Source organism: Hyperolius riggenbachi, chromosome 2 (genome assembly GCF_040937935.1).
Source record: "Hyperolius riggenbachi isolate aHypRig1 chromosome 2, aHypRig1.pri, whole genome shotgun sequence".
NCBI lineage: Eukaryota > Metazoa > Chordata > Amphibia > Anura > Hyperoliidae > Hyperolius > Hyperolius riggenbachi.
This window is the reverse complement of record NC_090647.1, coordinates 371,852,073-371,869,969: the sequence shown is the minus strand read 5'-3', so window position 1 is coordinate 371,869,969 and position 17,897 is coordinate 371,852,073. Positions and strand designations below refer to the sequence as shown.

At 43.8% G+C, this 17,897-nt stretch overlaps 1 protein-coding gene across 4 annotated transcripts in view; it reads left to right on the top strand.

Annotated features, from left to right (window-relative positions):
* MOV10 (Mov10 RNA helicase) overlaps window positions 1-17,897 on the top strand; it is a 342,254-nt gene that overhangs the window by 264,337 nt on the left and 60,020 nt on the right. For all 4 annotated transcript variants that reach the window (XM_068269732.1, XM_068269729.1, XM_068269730.1 and 1 more), the window contains 3 exons: window positions 14,455-14,552; window positions 16,110-16,211; window positions 17,347-17,449. In XM_068269732.1, the coding sequence (XP_068125833.1) occupies window positions 14,455-14,552; window positions 16,110-16,211; window positions 17,347-17,449 (303 nt within the window). The remainder of the gene's footprint in view (window positions 1-14,454; window positions 14,553-16,109; window positions 16,212-17,346; window positions 17,450-17,897) is intronic.

The following is a 17,897-nucleotide window of genomic DNA, read 5'->3' as shown; positions in this document are numbered from 1 at the left end:
GGGACCCGGTGGCGGCTGATGCAGGCAGCGGAGGAGTGCGACGTGGGAGCGATCCGTGCGTATGGGGCTGGAGGAAGCCCCAGGTATGTATATTGCATCCTCTCTGGTTCCCTTTAAGAAAATATGGCATCAGGCTGTAACATGTAACTGTGTATCATATTGCACAAAGGTTCATGATCCAAACCTTATTAGACTCTTCACTCAAAAAGTACGGTAAGCGGTATGTTGACCCTTATCATCCATCGCATATTTTTCTGTATAGTGTAAAATTGTGAACATTAATATAAGTACTTGCTATTTTTTTTTTTTTTTTTTAAATATATAAAGGCTTCCCACCAACAAATGCATGCCATTAACACATGAGCCAGAATATACTTGCAAGTACCATCAAACAGTTAATGGAGAACTTAAAGAGAGCCCGAGGTGGGCTCATAAAATTAAAAAAAAAAAAAAAGTAGGCTACTTGATCAGAGTGGCTGAGCGGATCAAGTAGCCTCAAAAACCGCTGCTCCTGTGGGCCGCAATGGCCCACTTTCACTTTTGTGAACTCTGGGTCACGACCCTGGAAAGAGAGATTCATTCTCACCAGCGCGCAGGGAGGCGGGAGTGGCAGGGGGCGTGGCTATGCAGAGAGCTCTGGAAACCCTGTAGAAACGCCCCTGGCGGGCGTTTTGAACAGGGTATCCCTCTCCCCTGTGTTCCTTACCTCCGAGATGGCAACAAATATTGCCAATCTTAGAGGTGGGGGAATACATGTGGGAATGCTTGCTAACCTTGGCTTATTCATAAAGGCATGCTTCCTGCATTTACCACCATAGCTGAACAAGCACTTTAAAAACAGTGTTTAACCACTTCAGCCCACAGGTGTTTTCACCTTCAGGACGAAGGCAATTTTCCCGTCAGCACTCCTTCTATTCATTCACCAATAATTTTATCAATACTTATCACACTTGTATGATCTATAGCTTGTTTTTTTGCCACCAATTAGGCCTTCTTTTGGTGGTACATTTTGCTAAGAATTATTTTATTCCAAATGCATTTTAACAGGAATAATAAGAAAAAAAATGGAAAAAAAAATTTCTCCGTTTTTCGCCCATTATAGTTTTAAAATAAAACGTTCTGCTGTGGATAAAATCCACACATTTTATTTGCCCATTTGTCCCGGTTATGGCAGCGTTCAAAAGATTTCCCTAGTACGATGTATGGCGCAAATATTTTATTTAGAAATAAATAAATCCCATCCCATCATGAATTACAAGCCCATATACCTTCACAAAATACATATTAAAAAGTTTAGTCCATAAGGTAACGATTTATGTATTTTTTTAAAACTGTAATTTTTTTTTTTTTTCAATTTTTGTGTTTTTATTTTTTTAGTTAATAGGCAGGGTGGGAAGTCAATAAGTTTTTATTTAGTGTGTAGTATTTGTTTTTTTCCATTACTACCTTAATTTTACTTTTTGGCCACTAGGTGGCGCTAAGCACTCTGGAAGATATCAGGGAGTGCGAGATCTATTTTTTTTTTATTTTTTTTTAAACATTTTGATTCATGAATCAAATACCTTCTGATTGGAGGAATTTGACTCATTTGCAGGGAATTGTTTGCCTCCAGGGAACACTGGTTCCTCTTCCGCAATCAATCCCCTGTAATAGCAGCAGGCAACGAGCCGCCTGCACGCAGATATGCGTGCACAAGGGCAGCAACACTGCTGGACGGATATATTAGTCCAGATTGCCTTTGAGTGGCGCTTTTTGGACAAATGTATCCGTCCAGATTGGCTTAAGTGGTTAAATGAGAGCATTTTGTCACATGCGTAACATTTATATTGTGCTTTTCTCCTGGGTGACTGAAAGCACTTGAGATGCAGCCACGAGGATACGCTCAATAGGCAATAGCAGTGTTAGGATGTCTAGGCCAAGGACTCATTACTGAATAGTTTCAGGCTCCTGTAGATAAAAAAAAAATATATATATATATATTTTTGGTGTGCGTTTTTCTTTGGTACATTTCTAAGGTGGGTGCATTTCAAAATGAATTTACTAAAATTGCTTCTTTTCAGTAGTATTTTTCCTCCCTATATAAGCTGCACAATAAAACCCAATTGTCTAGACCAGCTCTAGAAGAATTAAATATTTGAAATCCTGCAATTTTATCTTGCCTGTCTCATGACCAAGTATGTAGGGATGTGGACAGTGTGGAAATTTGGGGAACATGTATAACTTGTATGCCTTTTTCAGCATGAGTGAGCACTGTAGCATAAGGACAAGGTGGCTAAGGAAACAAAACCTAGAAATTATGGGTCCATGGCCAGTAAACCAACCTTAATCCAGTTGAGATATTGTGGCCAGTCCTCTAGGTGAGTGGACAAACAAAACTCCACAAATTCTGACAAACTCCAAGCATTGATTTGACCCAGAAGTTGATCAGCAGCATGCCAGGGCCAAATTGCAGAGGTCTTGAAAAAGAAGGCAATGCTGCAAATATTGACTCTGCATAAAGTTGATGTAATTATATACAACTATCAGGCACACACTGTCTGCGGGCCTTTAACTCAAAACACCTGAATCTACAAAACCACAAAAAGAAAGTTGATAATTGTCAAAAGCCTTTGAAATTTTGGACATGCTTGTAATTATACTTCAATACAACACAGAGACAACTCGCTAAAAGATCTAAAAACACTGAAGCAGCAAACTTTGTGAAAAAAAGTATTTCTGCCATTCTCAAAACTTTTGGCCATGACTATATTTGGGCCCCAAACATTTTTTCATTGAGGACATTTTAGACCCCTTTACTAATCGAATTATACACGTTTGAGATCTTAAAGAGCAACTGTAATGAAAGTGATATGGAGGCTGCCATATTTATTTCCTTTTAAACAATACCAGTTGCCTGACTATCCTACTGATACTCTGCCTGTAATGCTGGGGATACACGTTAGGTTTCTGTACCGTGTATCGAATCGCTGATGCTGGGAGCTGATAATTTCCGACAGGTCCGATGACCCGCCGTATCGATTCCCCGCTCGATCCACGCAGGCGGACAATAGCAGGGAGTCGAGCGGAAGATAAGGAAGCACCCGTGGGAATCGATCCGGACGGCGGCTGGGACGCGGCGGGAGTCGATTCGGCGGCTAATCAAGCCGCCGGGTCGACCTGTGTATTCCCAGCATAATACTTTTAGCCATAGATCCTCCTGAAACAAGAAAGCAGCATATCAGGCGTTTATGACATTGTCAGATCTGACAAGATTATCTGCATGCTTGTTTCTGGTGTGATTCAGACACTACTGCAACTAAATAGATCAGCAGGGTGGCCAGGCCACTGGTATTGTTCAAAAGGAATTAAATATGGCAGCCTCCATATCCCTCATGTTACAGTTGTTCACCATATCTATAAAACATTTAAAATAAACCTCCCCCATCTTGCAGCTGTCACAGCCGCACGAACATAACTTCAGAGTTTCAGTGAGCAGAGCGTGTTCCTGATCCCTGGTGTTTGCTAAAAGATGTGGTGTTCCAGGCCCTGCTGCATGCCGGGAGAGGAGTGTACCCGGCACCCTAGTGCATGCCGGGAGATGTATAGACACAAAAGACCTGCACTAGGGGGCCGGGCATGCTCCTCTCCAGGCAGGCAGCAGCACTGGGAACACCACATCTCCCAGATTACACTGGGAACACACACTCTCATCTTTAAAGCGGCCGTGACAGATGCAAGATGGTGACGGGCTTTGAGCAACCCCCATAGGCGCCACACACACACACACACACACACACACACACACACACACACACACACACACACACACACACACACACACACACACACACACACACACACACACACACACACACAATCACTTATGAAGGAGGATGTTAAATATTTTTATAGCTATAGTGCTCAGGTCGCTTTAAAGGAAAGAATTCAGATAAATGGTTCTCACTATTCACATTAACTCCAAATCTGACACTTCTTGGGTCCCTATCACCCACTTTATTTCCAACAAAAACAGTGTGTGAATGTATATATGATGCTGGCTTTTTCCAGAAGGGGCTTGTCTCTTAATTTATACATAGTTTATTTCTATTCTGACACAAAATGCTACCTTTCAACACAGATATAGCATATTGAGATAAAGCCTTAAACACAACATCCTTAGAATTGTGGGGAACTGTGGCCATACGGGCATGACTCATCATATCTTTTGGTTTCCCCATTTCTAAAATTCAGGATCCTTGGATATGTCCCCTGGCTTACCTTCTCCCTAAAATCAAAGCGCACACACTTAATCAGTCATTCTTTAACCTGCCTGGAGTTTTGATTCCCGCGGCCGGGTTTTTTTCACCCTTTTTTTTTTTATCATGTAGCTCGCCTCCCTGCTCCCTCCCTCCCACCCTTCCGATCGCCGCCGGCGTGAAGACCCATCCGGAAATCCCGTTCTGAACGGGATTTCCTTTAGGGCTTCCCCCGTCGCCATGGCGACGAACGGAGTGACGTCATCGACACAGGGAGTCCCGATCCACCCCATAGCGCAGCCTGGCGGCGATTGGCCAGGCTGCGCAAGGGTCTGCGGGGGGCCCACTTTCACGGCGGGTAGCGGTGCATCGGCGGCGACCGGCGGCGATCAGGTAAGTTTTAAAAATAAAATTATCCAAATCGGCCCACCAGGGCCCGAGCAATCCACCGCGGCGTTACTGGACGAGCTGAGCTCGTCCATAACACCCAGGTGGTTTTAACAGCAGCTAGATGTCGGTTATCCAAGCATTGGAAGGATCCATAACTTCCTTACTTTAACTGAGGTTCATAAGAGTTTGATATGTTTAGAAGTTGGAACTGCTTACCACAAGACTGCAGGACAGTATGGGCCTTTTTAACCCCCTTGCCGTACCAATTCTGACGGCAAGGGGGCGGCGCAGCACTTTTTTTTTATTTTTTAAATCATGTAGCGAGCCCAGGGCTCTCTACATGATAGCCGCTGACAAGCGGCATCCCCCTACCATGTTTGATCGCCGCCGGCGATCTTTGCAAGCAGGAAATCCCATTCAGAACGGGATTTCCTGCAGGGCTTCCCCCGTCGCCATGGGGACGGGGCAGGATGACATCACCGATGTCGGGACGTCAGAGGGAATCCCGATCCACCCCTAAGCGCTGCCTGGCACTGATTGGCCAGGCTGCACAAGGGGTCTGGAGGGGGGGGGGGGGCGGCGCGGCGGGTAGCGGCGAATCGGCGGCGATCGGGATATGCACGCAGCTAAAGTGTTTCCTTTCTCTCTCTCTCCCCTCTCTCTCTCTCTCTCTCTCTCTCTCTCTCTCTCTCTCTCTCTCTCTCTCTCTCTCTCTCTCTCTGGCCTGGTGCACACCAAAAACCGCTAGCAGATCCGCAAAATGCTAGCAGATTTTGAAACGCTTTTTCTGTAGCGCTTCAGCTAGCATTTTGCGGTTTTGGGAAGCGTTTTTGGTATAGTAGATTTCATATATTGTTACAGTAAAGCTGGTACTGAACAGCTACTGTAACAAAAACCGCCTGGCAAACCGCTCTGAAGTGCCGTTTTTCAGAGCGGTTTGCGTTTTCCTATACTTAACATTGAGGCAGAAACGTATCCGCAATCCAAAATCTGCAGCAGCCCGGGAGTATGCGTTTCTGCAAAACGCCTCCCGCTCTGGTGTGCACCAGCCCATTGAAATACATTACCCAAGCGGATCCGCACCCGCAAGCGGATCGCAAACCGCAGCTGAAACGCTCTGGTGTGCACTAGGCCTCTCTCTCTGCCCATCTTTTTTTTCAAAAAGTTGGTTCAACACTTTAACCACTTGCTGACCGCCAACAGCACATTGGCGACGGCAAAGTGGACTAGCGGGAGATCGCGTTACTAATGACGCAATCTACCGCTGGCAACTGGTCCCGCCCACCAAGCGACGTAACCCGCCAGCCAATTAGCAGTGCTGACGGGTTTTAAAAAACGGCGATCCGGCCAATTAAAAGCGTAAAATACACTTTGTTTATGAAACAAAGTGTATTATACAGGCTGCCTCCTCCTCATCCGGTCTCTTCGCCGTGCAACCATCAGAGGAGGAGGCAGCCCTATCAGTAAGCACCACAACACCCGTTTTTCCACCCACAGACCCCCCGATCGCCCACCCCAGCCCTCAGGACCCCCCTGACCACCCATAAACACCCCAGTGTGCACCCAAGCACCCCCCTATCAACCCATCAATCACCCCCTGCCACTATCTGCCGACGCTAGTTTGTGTATTAGGTCCCTAACTGCCCCCTAGGGTCCCCTGATCACCCCCCCCCTACCCTCAGATCCCCCCAGACCACCCCCCTGTATACTGTATACATTTCTATACAGTATCTGACTCACTGGTCACCTGTCTGTCACCCCTTGTCGCCACCACCCATCAGAGCAGACCCTAAACTGTCCCTTGGGGGCACTTGATCACCCACCCAGACCCTCAGATTGCCCTCAAACCCCCCTCCTGATAACCTCCCCAGTGCATTGTTTACATCCATTCTCGCCTGTAATCACTAACTGATCTCCCATCTGTCACCCCCCTGTGTCTGCCACCCATCAGATCAGGACCCAATCTGCCCTGTGCGGGCACCTAATCAACCCTCCTCACTCTCAGACCCCCCCCCCCCCCCCATCACCTTCCCACTGCAAAGGATTTGATTGTGCTGTCATTGTATTTGATTGTGCTGTCATTGTATTTGATTGTGCTGTATTTGATTGTGCTGTATTTGATTGTGCTGTATTTGATTGTGCTGTATCTGATTGTGCTGTATTTGATTGTGCTGTAATTGTATTTGATTGACCCCTGATCGGCTTTGATTGACCCCTGATTGGCTGTGATTGCCCTGTGATTGGCTTGGATTAGCCTGTGATTGGCTTTGATCGGCCTGTGATTGGCTTTGATTTCTCGTGATTGTTTCTGATTGCCTCTGATTCCCCACTCGCCACCACCCCCAAACCCCCCCCCGGTCACTATCCTGGTGATCTAAAAACTGTGATCAGTGAAAACTGTCACTTTTTTTTGTATCACTAGTGTTAGCAGTTAGGCCAGTTAGCTAGGCCCCTTTGTTAGTGTCAGTCAGTGCTCAGCCCACTGCACCACAGTCACTAATTAGCGTCATCACTGTCGCTAATCAGAATTGGTACTAAATACTATCTGTAAGTGATCGTTACTGATCGCAGTCAGATCTATATTAGGGTCACTAGGATCCACTAAAAAAACGCAGTGTTTGCCCGGCCTCAGGCCTGATCAGGCCTGATCATTCGACTACACTTGCGTTCAGCCCACCCCACCGCAGTGACAGAATTTTTTTTTCTGATCACTGCAAAAACCACTGTACACTAGCTGTGCACTGTAAACATCAGTTTTGATTTTTTTTTTTTTTAATCAAAACTGTCACCACAGCTTTCTACTTCCCAAATTCTCCATTTCGCTCGGTAGGTGCTCTTCTTTTTTTTTTTTCTGCTTAAAAACAAGAAGAGAATCGAGAGCCCAATATGGTGCAGTATTGTCAGGTAAAATGAAGAGTTCAATACAATTTTATGTGTATATACTCACAAACACGGGTTACCCATAGGCAACCACTTTAAATGCAGGTGGGGAGCATTAGGACCTGACCCCACTCAGGTTAAGAAGTCGCTCTCTGTAGATAGTAGATGGGGATGCACCCCTCCACCCAGGGTGGACTAGAAGAGCAGCAAAAGCTTGGTATACAGAGGCGCCAGAGTAGAGTAAAACGTGTTAAAAACCGTTTAAAAGCAGAGGGGGATGTTAGGGTGGACTTACCTCCCTCTTACAAAAAAGAAAACTCACTCGAGTCTCGATAAAACAGAATTGACAAATAATTTATTCAACTCCACAAATGCAACGCTTTTCGCGGGCGGGACCCCGCTTCCTCAGGCAAAAATGGGAGCACAACTCAGTGGGTCAAGCAGTAGGTTTGGAGGCGCTCAAACCTACTGCTTGACCCACTGAGTTGTGCTCCCATTTTTGCCTGAGGAAGCGGGGTCACGCCCGCGAAACGCGTTGCATTTGTGGAGTTTAATAAATTGTCAATTCTGTTTTATCGAGACTCGAGTGAGTTTTCTTTTTTGTAAGAGGGAGGTAAGTCCACCCTAACATCCCCCTCTGCTTTTAAACGGTTTTTAACACGTTTTACTCTACTCTGGCGCCTCTGTATACCAAGCTTTTGCTGCTCTTTTTTTCTGGGTAGTCGCAGAGGAATACCCCCTAAATTTAGCAGTCCACCATGTATTCCAATGATGAGGTGCTCAGGTACATGACCCAGTCGGATGAGGACGATTGGGACGAACCATTCGACGAATCATCTGGGTCAGAGTTTGTACCTGAATTGAGCAGTGGCTCACTGACCGATAGTGATGACGAGGTTGAGGTCCCGGCTACAGCCAGGCGTACCACACCCCATGTCGTTGGACCGCAGGTGGCGCAAGATCAGCCTCAAGGGCAGCAGAGTGGTGCTAGTGCTGGTCTGATTTTTCATGGTGAGGCAGGCACCAGCAGCACAGCATCTCCTGGACCTAGCACCAGTGCCTCCTTATACCCTGGTGAAGTGGCGAGCACCAGCATGGAAGTTGAAACTTGTGCGGTGGCACGTGCAGTAACACCCCAGTCGCAGCCACCAAGTAAACGGGCCCGTACTACCCCTAGTATACCAGAGGTGCTGGCAAATCCCAATTGGCAATCCCCTGATACTGCCGCACCCGTACTGCCCCCTTTCACCACCCAGTCTGGAGTCCAGGTGGAGACAGATAATCTAGGATCGCCCCTAGACTTTTTTTATCTGTTCATCACCCAGGATCTCATAGACCTAGTAGTGGCAGAGACCAACCGTAAAGCCACACAATTTCTAACCGCCAATCCGAATGTCCCCCTTGCCCAGCCATTTCGGTGGAAACCAGTCCAAGTTTCCGAACTTAAAACTTTTTTGGGCCTTCTCCTACACATGGGACTAACCAAACAGAATGTGTTGCGGTCTTATTTGTCTACGGACCCAATACAGCACGTTCCCTTGTACTCTGCTGCCATGTCCAGGACACGATTTGAGAACATCCTGCGCTTCCTGCACTTCAATGATGACGAAACCTGTCATCAAAGTGACCACCCTGCTTATGACCGACTCCACAAAACTCGGCCCCTCATAGACCACCTGTCATCCAGATTTGCAGATGCTTATACCCCTGAACAGCAAATCTCCGTAGATGAGTCCCTCATTCGTTATACCGGGCGCCTTGGCATCAAACAGTACATCCCAAGCAAGCGCGCCCGGTATGGGGTGAAACTGTATAAGCTCTGTGAAAGGGCCACAGGCTATACATCTTATTTTAGGGTCTATGAGGGAAAAGACTCCAAATTGGAGCCGGTCGGATGCCCTGACTACCTGGGGAGCAGTGGAAAGGTTGTGTGGGACTTGGCGTCGCCCTTGTTTAAGAAGGGGTACCATCTTTATGTGGACAATTACTACTCAAGTGTGGCCCTCTATCAGCACTTAAAGTTAGAAGGAATACGATGCTGTGGCACCGTGCGGCCTAGTCACCGGGGCTTCCCTCAATGGCTCATTACCACCAGACTTCAACAGGGGCAGAGGGCTGCCTTCAGTGCTGACGACCTGCTCGCGGTGAAATGGAAGGACAAGAGGGACGTTTACTTTCTGTCCACCATTCACGCAGACACGACAGTCCAAATTAAACGGCGAACCCAGGTCACTGAAAAACCCCTTGTCGTCCACGACTATAAGACTAACATGGGATTGGTGGACTTCAATGACCAGAGGTTAGCGCCCTATTTACTTGCCCGTAAAACAAGACGCTGGTATAAAAAAGTGTCTTTTTATCTAATTCAATTGGCAGTTTACAACAGCTTTGTTCTCTACAGTAAGGCTGGGAGAACTGGATCGTTTCTTCAATTTCTGAGACAGATCATCACGGAACTCCTGTATCCAGGAGGTGTCCGGGCCCAACCCCAAGATGCAACTAGCCGGCTGCATGGAAGGCATTACGCCTATCCGCTTCGGAGTACCCCAGGTCAACACACCCGAAGAAAACGTTGTCGTGTCTGCAGCAGGGCTCGAACAAGGTGTGACACCAGTTTTTATTGTCCCCGCTGTCCTGACCAGCCTGGCCTGTGCGTAGGGGAGTGTTTTGAGAGGTACCACGAGCAGGTACACTATTAGAGAGTAGGGAACTGCAGACACAGCGGTAAGCACACAAGGGTCTCTCAGTGCTATTTCACACTGCTGCAATGCGTTAGGGCAAAATGCCTAGCGAAAGTCACACTTTGCGGTCCCCCCCCCCCCCCCCCCCCCCCTACGCCGGAAGTGCTTGACTTAACGCTAGTGCATGCCTACGTTACTGTGTGGCTTCTGCGGCAATTTCGGTCGGCCCGGAAGTCATGTTAGTCTATGGCGACGCAATTCATTACTAGGCCGAATGCTACTCTTGTGGTATTTCCTGAAGGCCTGTTTTGGACGATCACTTGGGACAAAATGCATAATGTACTTCGCCACAACTCTGTACGATTTGCACATTGTCCAATGGGGGAGGAGAGGTTTGTCCTCAGAAGGCAAGTAAAAAAAACAAAAAAAAACAGGTAAGCAAAAAAGTTAATGTTTGGTTCGCAATGTTAAAGTTTTGTTTAAAAAAGTTCAATGTTTATTAATGTTAATGAAGTAATTGCTTTGCTGCTTGCTTTTTGTTTTTTTCCTCTTTTTCCATCCATTAACCTTCCAGGTGGACCGAGCGAACGACTAACCAGCTGCAGCACTGATGGTGCATCATGACAGAACATTGCGCGTTTGTCAGGTTACACAAAATTGGTGCATGCAGCGCTGCAGGACGAGATTTCTCCTCCGCAGTCAAAAAGATACATTTGCCAAGGCATATGGGCCGAGGAGCGGTGTTGGGGTTAATATGCTTTGGCAAGCACTTTGTATCAAAAAAGAACTCAAGCAATGATTTCTCCATTCACATCGATCGATGTGGATGAATAAATCAGGTTTGCCAGGGCATACGAGCTGGTGGGTTTGGATTTTTGGGGCGGCAGCTCCTATGTCCAGGCGGACACCTTCCCCTCCTTTTTGTTTTGTTTTTTCGTTTTTCTTCTCTCTTTTTTTCTATCCAGACCGACCAACCAGCTGCAGCACTGATGGTGCATCCTGACAGAGGCATTGTGCGTCTGTCAGATTACACACAAGTGGGTGCATGCAGCGCTGCAGGACGAGATTTCTCCTCCGCAGTCAAACAGATACGTTTGCCGAGGCATATGGGCCGAGGAGCGGTGTTGGGGTTCATATGCTTTGGCAAGCACTTTGTATCAAAAAAGAACTCGGGCAATGATTTGTTCATCCACATCGATCGGTGTGAATGGATAAATCGGGTTTGCCAGCTGAGTGGGTTTGGACGTTTTTGGGTGGCAGCTCCTATATCCTGGCAGATGCCTTCCCTTTTTTTTCACATTTTTTTGGCAGATATTTTTCATCCACATTGATTGTTTGACGTTCATTTTTCCTTTCAGCCCAGAGTGCATTACCCGTATGCCCAATATAAGGAGTATAGCAGAAACTCCTAATACTGGCCATACATGTAATCATTGCAGAGACCCTAAAATGCCAGGACAGACCCCACGAATGATGCCATTTTGGAAAGAGAACACCCCAAAGTATTCCGTGAGGTGCATGGTCAGTTCATACAATATTTTATTTTTTGTCACAAGTTAGCAGAAATGGTTTTTGTTTTTTTTCCCACAAAATGTCATTTTCCGCTAACTTGTGACAAAAAATAAAATTTTCTATTAACTCACAATGGCCGTCATGGAATACCTTAGCATATATTCTTTCCAAAATGGGGTCATTTGTGGGGTTTTGTTAACTGTCCTGGCAAGTGGGGGGGGGGGGGGTGGTGCTAAATTGTAAGCACCCCTGTAAAGCCTGAAGGTGCTGATTGGACTTTGGGCCCCTTAGCACAGTTAGGGTGCAAAAACGTGCCACACGTGTATTGCCGTACTCAGGAGAAGTAGTATAATGTGCTTTGTGGTGTATTTTTACATATGCCCATGCTGGGTGGGAGAAATATCTCTGTAAAGGACAATTTTTTGCTTTTTTTTACACACAATTGTCCTTTACAGAGATATTTCTCCCACCCAGCATGGGTATGTGTACAAATACACCCCAAAACACATTATACTACTTCTCCTGAGTACGGCGATACCACGTGTGGCACTTTTTTGCACCCTAACTGTGCTAAGGGGCCAAACGTCCACTGAGTACCTTTAGGATTTTACAGGTCATTTTTGAGACATTTGTTTTCAAGACTACTGCTCACGGTTTAGGGCCCCTAAAATCCCAGGGCAGTATAGGAACCCCACAAATGACCCCATTTTAGAAAGAAGACACCCTAAGGTGTTAGGAGTAGGGTGAGTTCATAGAAGATTATTTTTTTGTCACAAGTTAGCGGAAAATGACACTTTGTGGAAAAAAAACAATAAAAATCAATTTCCACTAACCTGTGACAAAAAATAAAATCTTCTATGAACTCACCATACTACTAACGGAATACCTTGGGGTGTCTTCTTTCTAAAATGGGGTCATTTGTGGGGTTCCTATACTGCCCTGGCATTTTAGGGGCCCTAAACTGTGAGGAGTAGTCTTGAAAACAAATGTCTGAAAATGATCTGTGAAATCCTAAAGGTACTCATTGGACTTTGGGCCCCTTAGCGCAGTTAGGGTGCAAAAAAGTGCCACATGTGGTATCGCCGTACTCGGGAGAAGTAGTATAATGTGCTTTGGGGTGTATTTTTACACATACCCTTGCTGTGTGGGAAAAATATCTCTGTAAAGGACAATTTTTTGCTTTTTTTTACACACAATTGTCCATTACAGAGATATTTCTCCCACCCAGCATGGGTATGTGTAAAAATACACCCCAACACACATTATACTACTTCTCCTGAGTACGGCGATACCACATGTGTGGCACTTTTTTGCAGCCTAACTGCGCAAAGGGGCCCAAAGTGCAATGAGCACCTTTAGGCTTTATAGGGGTGCTTACAATTAGGCACCCCCCAAAATGCCAGGACAGTAAACACACCCCACAAATGACCCCATTTTGGAAAGTAGACACTTCAACGTATTCCGAGAAGGGGGCATGGTGAGTCCGTGGCAGATTTCATTTTTTTTTTTGTCACAAGATAGCAGAAATGGAAACTTTTTTTTTTGTTTTATTTTTGTTTCAAAGTGTCATTTCCCGCTAACTTGTGACAAAAAATAAAATCTTGTATGAACTCACCATGCCTCTTAGTGAATACTTTGGGATGTCTTCTTTCCAAAATGGGGTCATTTGGGGGGTATTTATACTATCCTGGAATTTTAGCACCTCATGAAACCTGACAGGTGGTCAGAAAAGTCAGAGATGCTTCAAAATGGGGAAAATTCACTTTTTGCACCATAGTTTGTAAACGCAATAACTTTTACCCAATCCAATAAATATACACTGAATGGTTTTTTTTCATCAGACATGTAGCAGAATAACTTTCACGCTCAAATGAATAGGAAATTTTACTTTATTTGAAAAATGTCAGCACAGAAAGTTAAAAAAGTCATTTTTTGGACAAAATTCATGTCTTTTTTGATGAATATAACTACTAAAAATCGCAGCAGCAATCAAATAGCACCAAAAGAAAGCTTTATTAGTGAGAAGAAAAGGACGTAAAATTTATTTAGGTGGTAGGTTGTATGACCGAGCTATAAACCGTGAAAGCTGCAGTGGTCTGAATGGAAAAAAAGTGCATGGTCCTTAAGTAGAAGAAAGACTGTGGTCCTCAAGTGGTTAAAGGTATTTCATTTGGTGCGCAGGTATAGTGTTCTGTCTACTACAAACAATAATTCAGGTTGTAACCAGAAGCCTGTACGCGTTTGCTATAAGACTGTTTTTGTGTAACATTACAACTTGTGTTCATAAGTGTTATTGCACCTACAGTAGAGGGACCCAGCACTGGAACGATGGAAGTCCTTTTTTTTTTCTATTCTAGTGCAAGTATACAATTTACCATAACTTCCTGCTATAGTAAGATTTTTTTGGGTGACATTTGTGTAACATTTTGGAAGTGTTTTACTAGTGTTTATTTAGCCACATTCCTGTAATGCCAATGCCTATTGCATGCCTCAAAAAGAAACTCCGCCAAGCTATTTACCCAGTGTTTTCTGAAGATCCACTGCACCTGAAATATTGCATACAGCTGTTTTTCTAGTGCCATGTGAATACGTTTTTTGTTGTTTTTTCATCAAAGGGATCTGAAAAAATATGCATGCAGCCAACATTTGATTCTTACATTCCCTCACTCCAAACCAACACTAACAAAAAGTGAAATAAATGGTCTTGACTTTATCTATCCAACCTTAATGTGTCTTTATTTTTTTTTTTTTGCCAGACTTGTATCTGCAAATTTTCCTCCTGGTCACTTTTCTCATGTGTTTCTTGATGAGTCCGGTCATGCAGTGGAGCCAGAGTGTGTGATTTCTATAGCAGGTAAAGTAGTCCTGGCCATAGCAGGTGACCTTGTATATGTAGAAAGGACCATATAAAACAAGCAAATTGCAAATTCCATAAAAAAATATTTTTAAGAGGCTCCTTATTTCATTAGAAAACATCCAAAAACAGGGATATAGTAATCAAAATAGCAGTATAGGCTTAATACATTCAATTTGGGCAACGACACGCTAGTTTCGGGCACACATAAGCCCTTCGTCAGACCCCTGTATAAAGCACAATCTATAAACCCTGTGGGCAAAACATGGTAGGGGCATCAAAGAGGAATGGAAACAACCATCTGAGCCAACCAGATGGAAACTGCACAGTACTAATGGCCAGCAGACATTCAGCCAAGCAGATAAAATAGGAGTGCATAGCAGGTGGCACTGCCTGTTTAAGTGGATGAGCAAATCTAGAAAATATGTAATAAAGGTTCTACCCAGTAGTGTCTGCAGCTGCTTTGATGTGAATTTTTTTACTTCTGTTTTTAAAACTGTCATCCTTTTTGTACTTTAATTATATTTCTGTTTCAATATGCAAGTCAGATAAGAATTTTTAAAAATTACATTAGCTTAGATTTCACTTTAGAACTGTGGTAACAATATTCTCCCACCTTGCTGCAAGAGTAATTTGCTGCACAGAGCAGGAGGTACAATTCTCATTCATCACTTGTACTAATGCAGTGGCAGCAAATGCACCTTCTGTTAAAAACGCTGCAGAATGCCTGTATTCTATATGCACATAAAACAAAGTAAGCAATCTAAAATTAGTTTTGCCATTAATGGTTCCTAAATAGATAGCTGCACTGAATAGATTCTTATTCATCTGTCTAAACAATCTATTCAGTTCAGCTGTCTATTTAGGAAAAATTCAGGTTACTGCCCTGGAGGGTGGCTTTACATCACGAAAGACAGACTTATAGCAGAAACAACATTTTTTACATTAATTCAATCTATAGATAAAATATTGAACAAAGATACTAATTTCTTAAATTGGTTTGAGGTTGATGATGATATTTAATGTCCATTCTGCTTGTAGCAAACTTTTAAACTCGAAATGTATGATGCCTCTGTGCCACGCAGTCTCTGTTATGTGAGGATTGATTGAGGATAAACAAAAAGGGTCTTATCTAAATGTCATAAATCTGCTAACATCCTCTCAAAACCCTATTTGGATGGTTTGTCTCAATTAAGACATTGTAATGACATTTATTTGTTTCCCCCCCCCCAAAAAAAAAAAAAATCTGTTTCCCCCTTTTGGTGTTGCATGTATTGTAACAACTTGTCAGCATACAGGATTCGAGTCTGACGAAGGCGGACTAGCTGAAAGCTTACTTATTATTTTAAGTTAGCCAATAAATGGTATATCCTGATTTAAAATGTTTTGCTTTGGCTAACATGGTTCAATGCTCTACTGCTACTGTCTAACAAAAAGCATTTAGCAGGTTTCTGTAGCCTGCCTAGTTTAGCATGCTTGGACATAATGCTAAAAGTATGGTTTTAATGTAAAACAATGCTGGGGCACTAACTTTCTTTTTTACTTTCTGAACTGTAGGTATTCTGGATGCAGTAAACGGTGGACAGCTAGTCCTTGCTGGGGACCCAAAACAGCTTGGGCCAATACTTAGGTCTCCACTTGCAATTCAAAATGGACTGGGTTAGTTTTTCTGATATGCATATTTTGAATTTAACCACTTCGGCGCCCAGGGAAAGTATATCTATGCCTCTCCAGACTTCACTTCCGTGCCTGGGGAGTAGATATACACATCCCCGGCGCCGCTGTCCGTGCTGCGTAACCACGGTGGTACGTATTCACTGACCGTTCATCTGGAGATGAATGAATAGGAACACAATTTCCATTCATTGATCGAAGTCCCCGATGCAATGATCAACGACTTCTATAAGTAGCCACAATCATTTTGGAAAAAAAAAAGTTACATATCCACGGTACAGTTCCTGTAAGTGTATATAGTATGCTTACCGGATGCATTGAAAAAAAGACTGAGGACTTTGTGGCCAAATAGTAAAATTACACTTACATACCATTTATCTTAATAAAAGAGCCACAATTACATTTAAAATAAACTGCTTCCTTCCCACACTCTCCCATTGTACCCAATAAAAATGTTTGCATTAAAAAGAAAGACAATAAAAAAATACATAAATAGTTACATTAGGGACTAAACTTTAATATGTATGTCAAGAGGGTATATTACTGTTTTTTAAATTATGGCCTTGTAAATAGTGATGGAAGTAAAACTGAAAAAAATGCACCTTAATTTCCAAATAAAATATTGGCGCAAGACATTGTGATAGGGACATCATTTAAAATGTGTAATAGCCGGGACAAATGGGCAAATAAAAAATGTGATTTTAATTATGGTAGCATGCATTCTTTAAAAACTATAATGGCTGAAACTGAAAAAAAATGTCCTATTTTTTTTTCTTATTTTCCCTTTAAAAAACATTTAGAATAAAATAATTCTTGGCATAATGTACCACCCAAAGAAAGCCTAATTAGTGGTGAAAAAAACAAGATACAGATCATTTCATTGTGATAAGTAGTAATAAAGTTATTGGCAAATGAATGGAAGGGGGTGAATATTGCTCTTGTGCTCAAGGGGTAAAACCCCCTCAGTGGTGAAGTGGTTAATGATACTCCGGAATAAGAACAAGACATTTTATAACCCAATATATTGTTGGTAGATGATGTTCTTGTATGTCAGGGTGATGTTTGTCTTTTACTACTCAGTATTTTTCAAGCTCCTAATTGAGCAACTTGAACATTTCAGCTATGTCCTTGCTTGAACGATTGATGACCCACAATCCTTTGTTTGGAAAATCTGATGGAACATATAACCCTGAGTTTGTCACCAAGCTGCTACTAAACTACAGGTTTGTTGATCACCTTAATCTTTCCAGAAAGCCGTAATCATTATAGTCTCATCCCCTTCATGCTATAACTGTTTGTTAGGAGGCATTGGGCTCAATTCTGGTAGCTGTGCGAGGTGAAAAAAGCATTAGTCGGGGAAATACCTCATTCCTTTTTTTTTTTAATTCTTGTGCATTTTCCCGCCTGTTGCTTATATCCATTAAATTAGCGACACAGGGGAAACATGTTTTACCGAGTGCTTTTCACTTGGTAAACAATGAGGTATTTTCCCGACATGATGCTTGTGGGAGTGATAATTGATTAGGAGGGGATTTGGGGCACTCTACTAGCTATATACTGGGGCACTCTACTAGCTATCTACTGGGGCACTATGCTAGCTATCTACTGGGGCACTATGCTAGCTATCTACTGGGGCACTATGCTAGCTATCTACTGGGGCACTATGCTAGC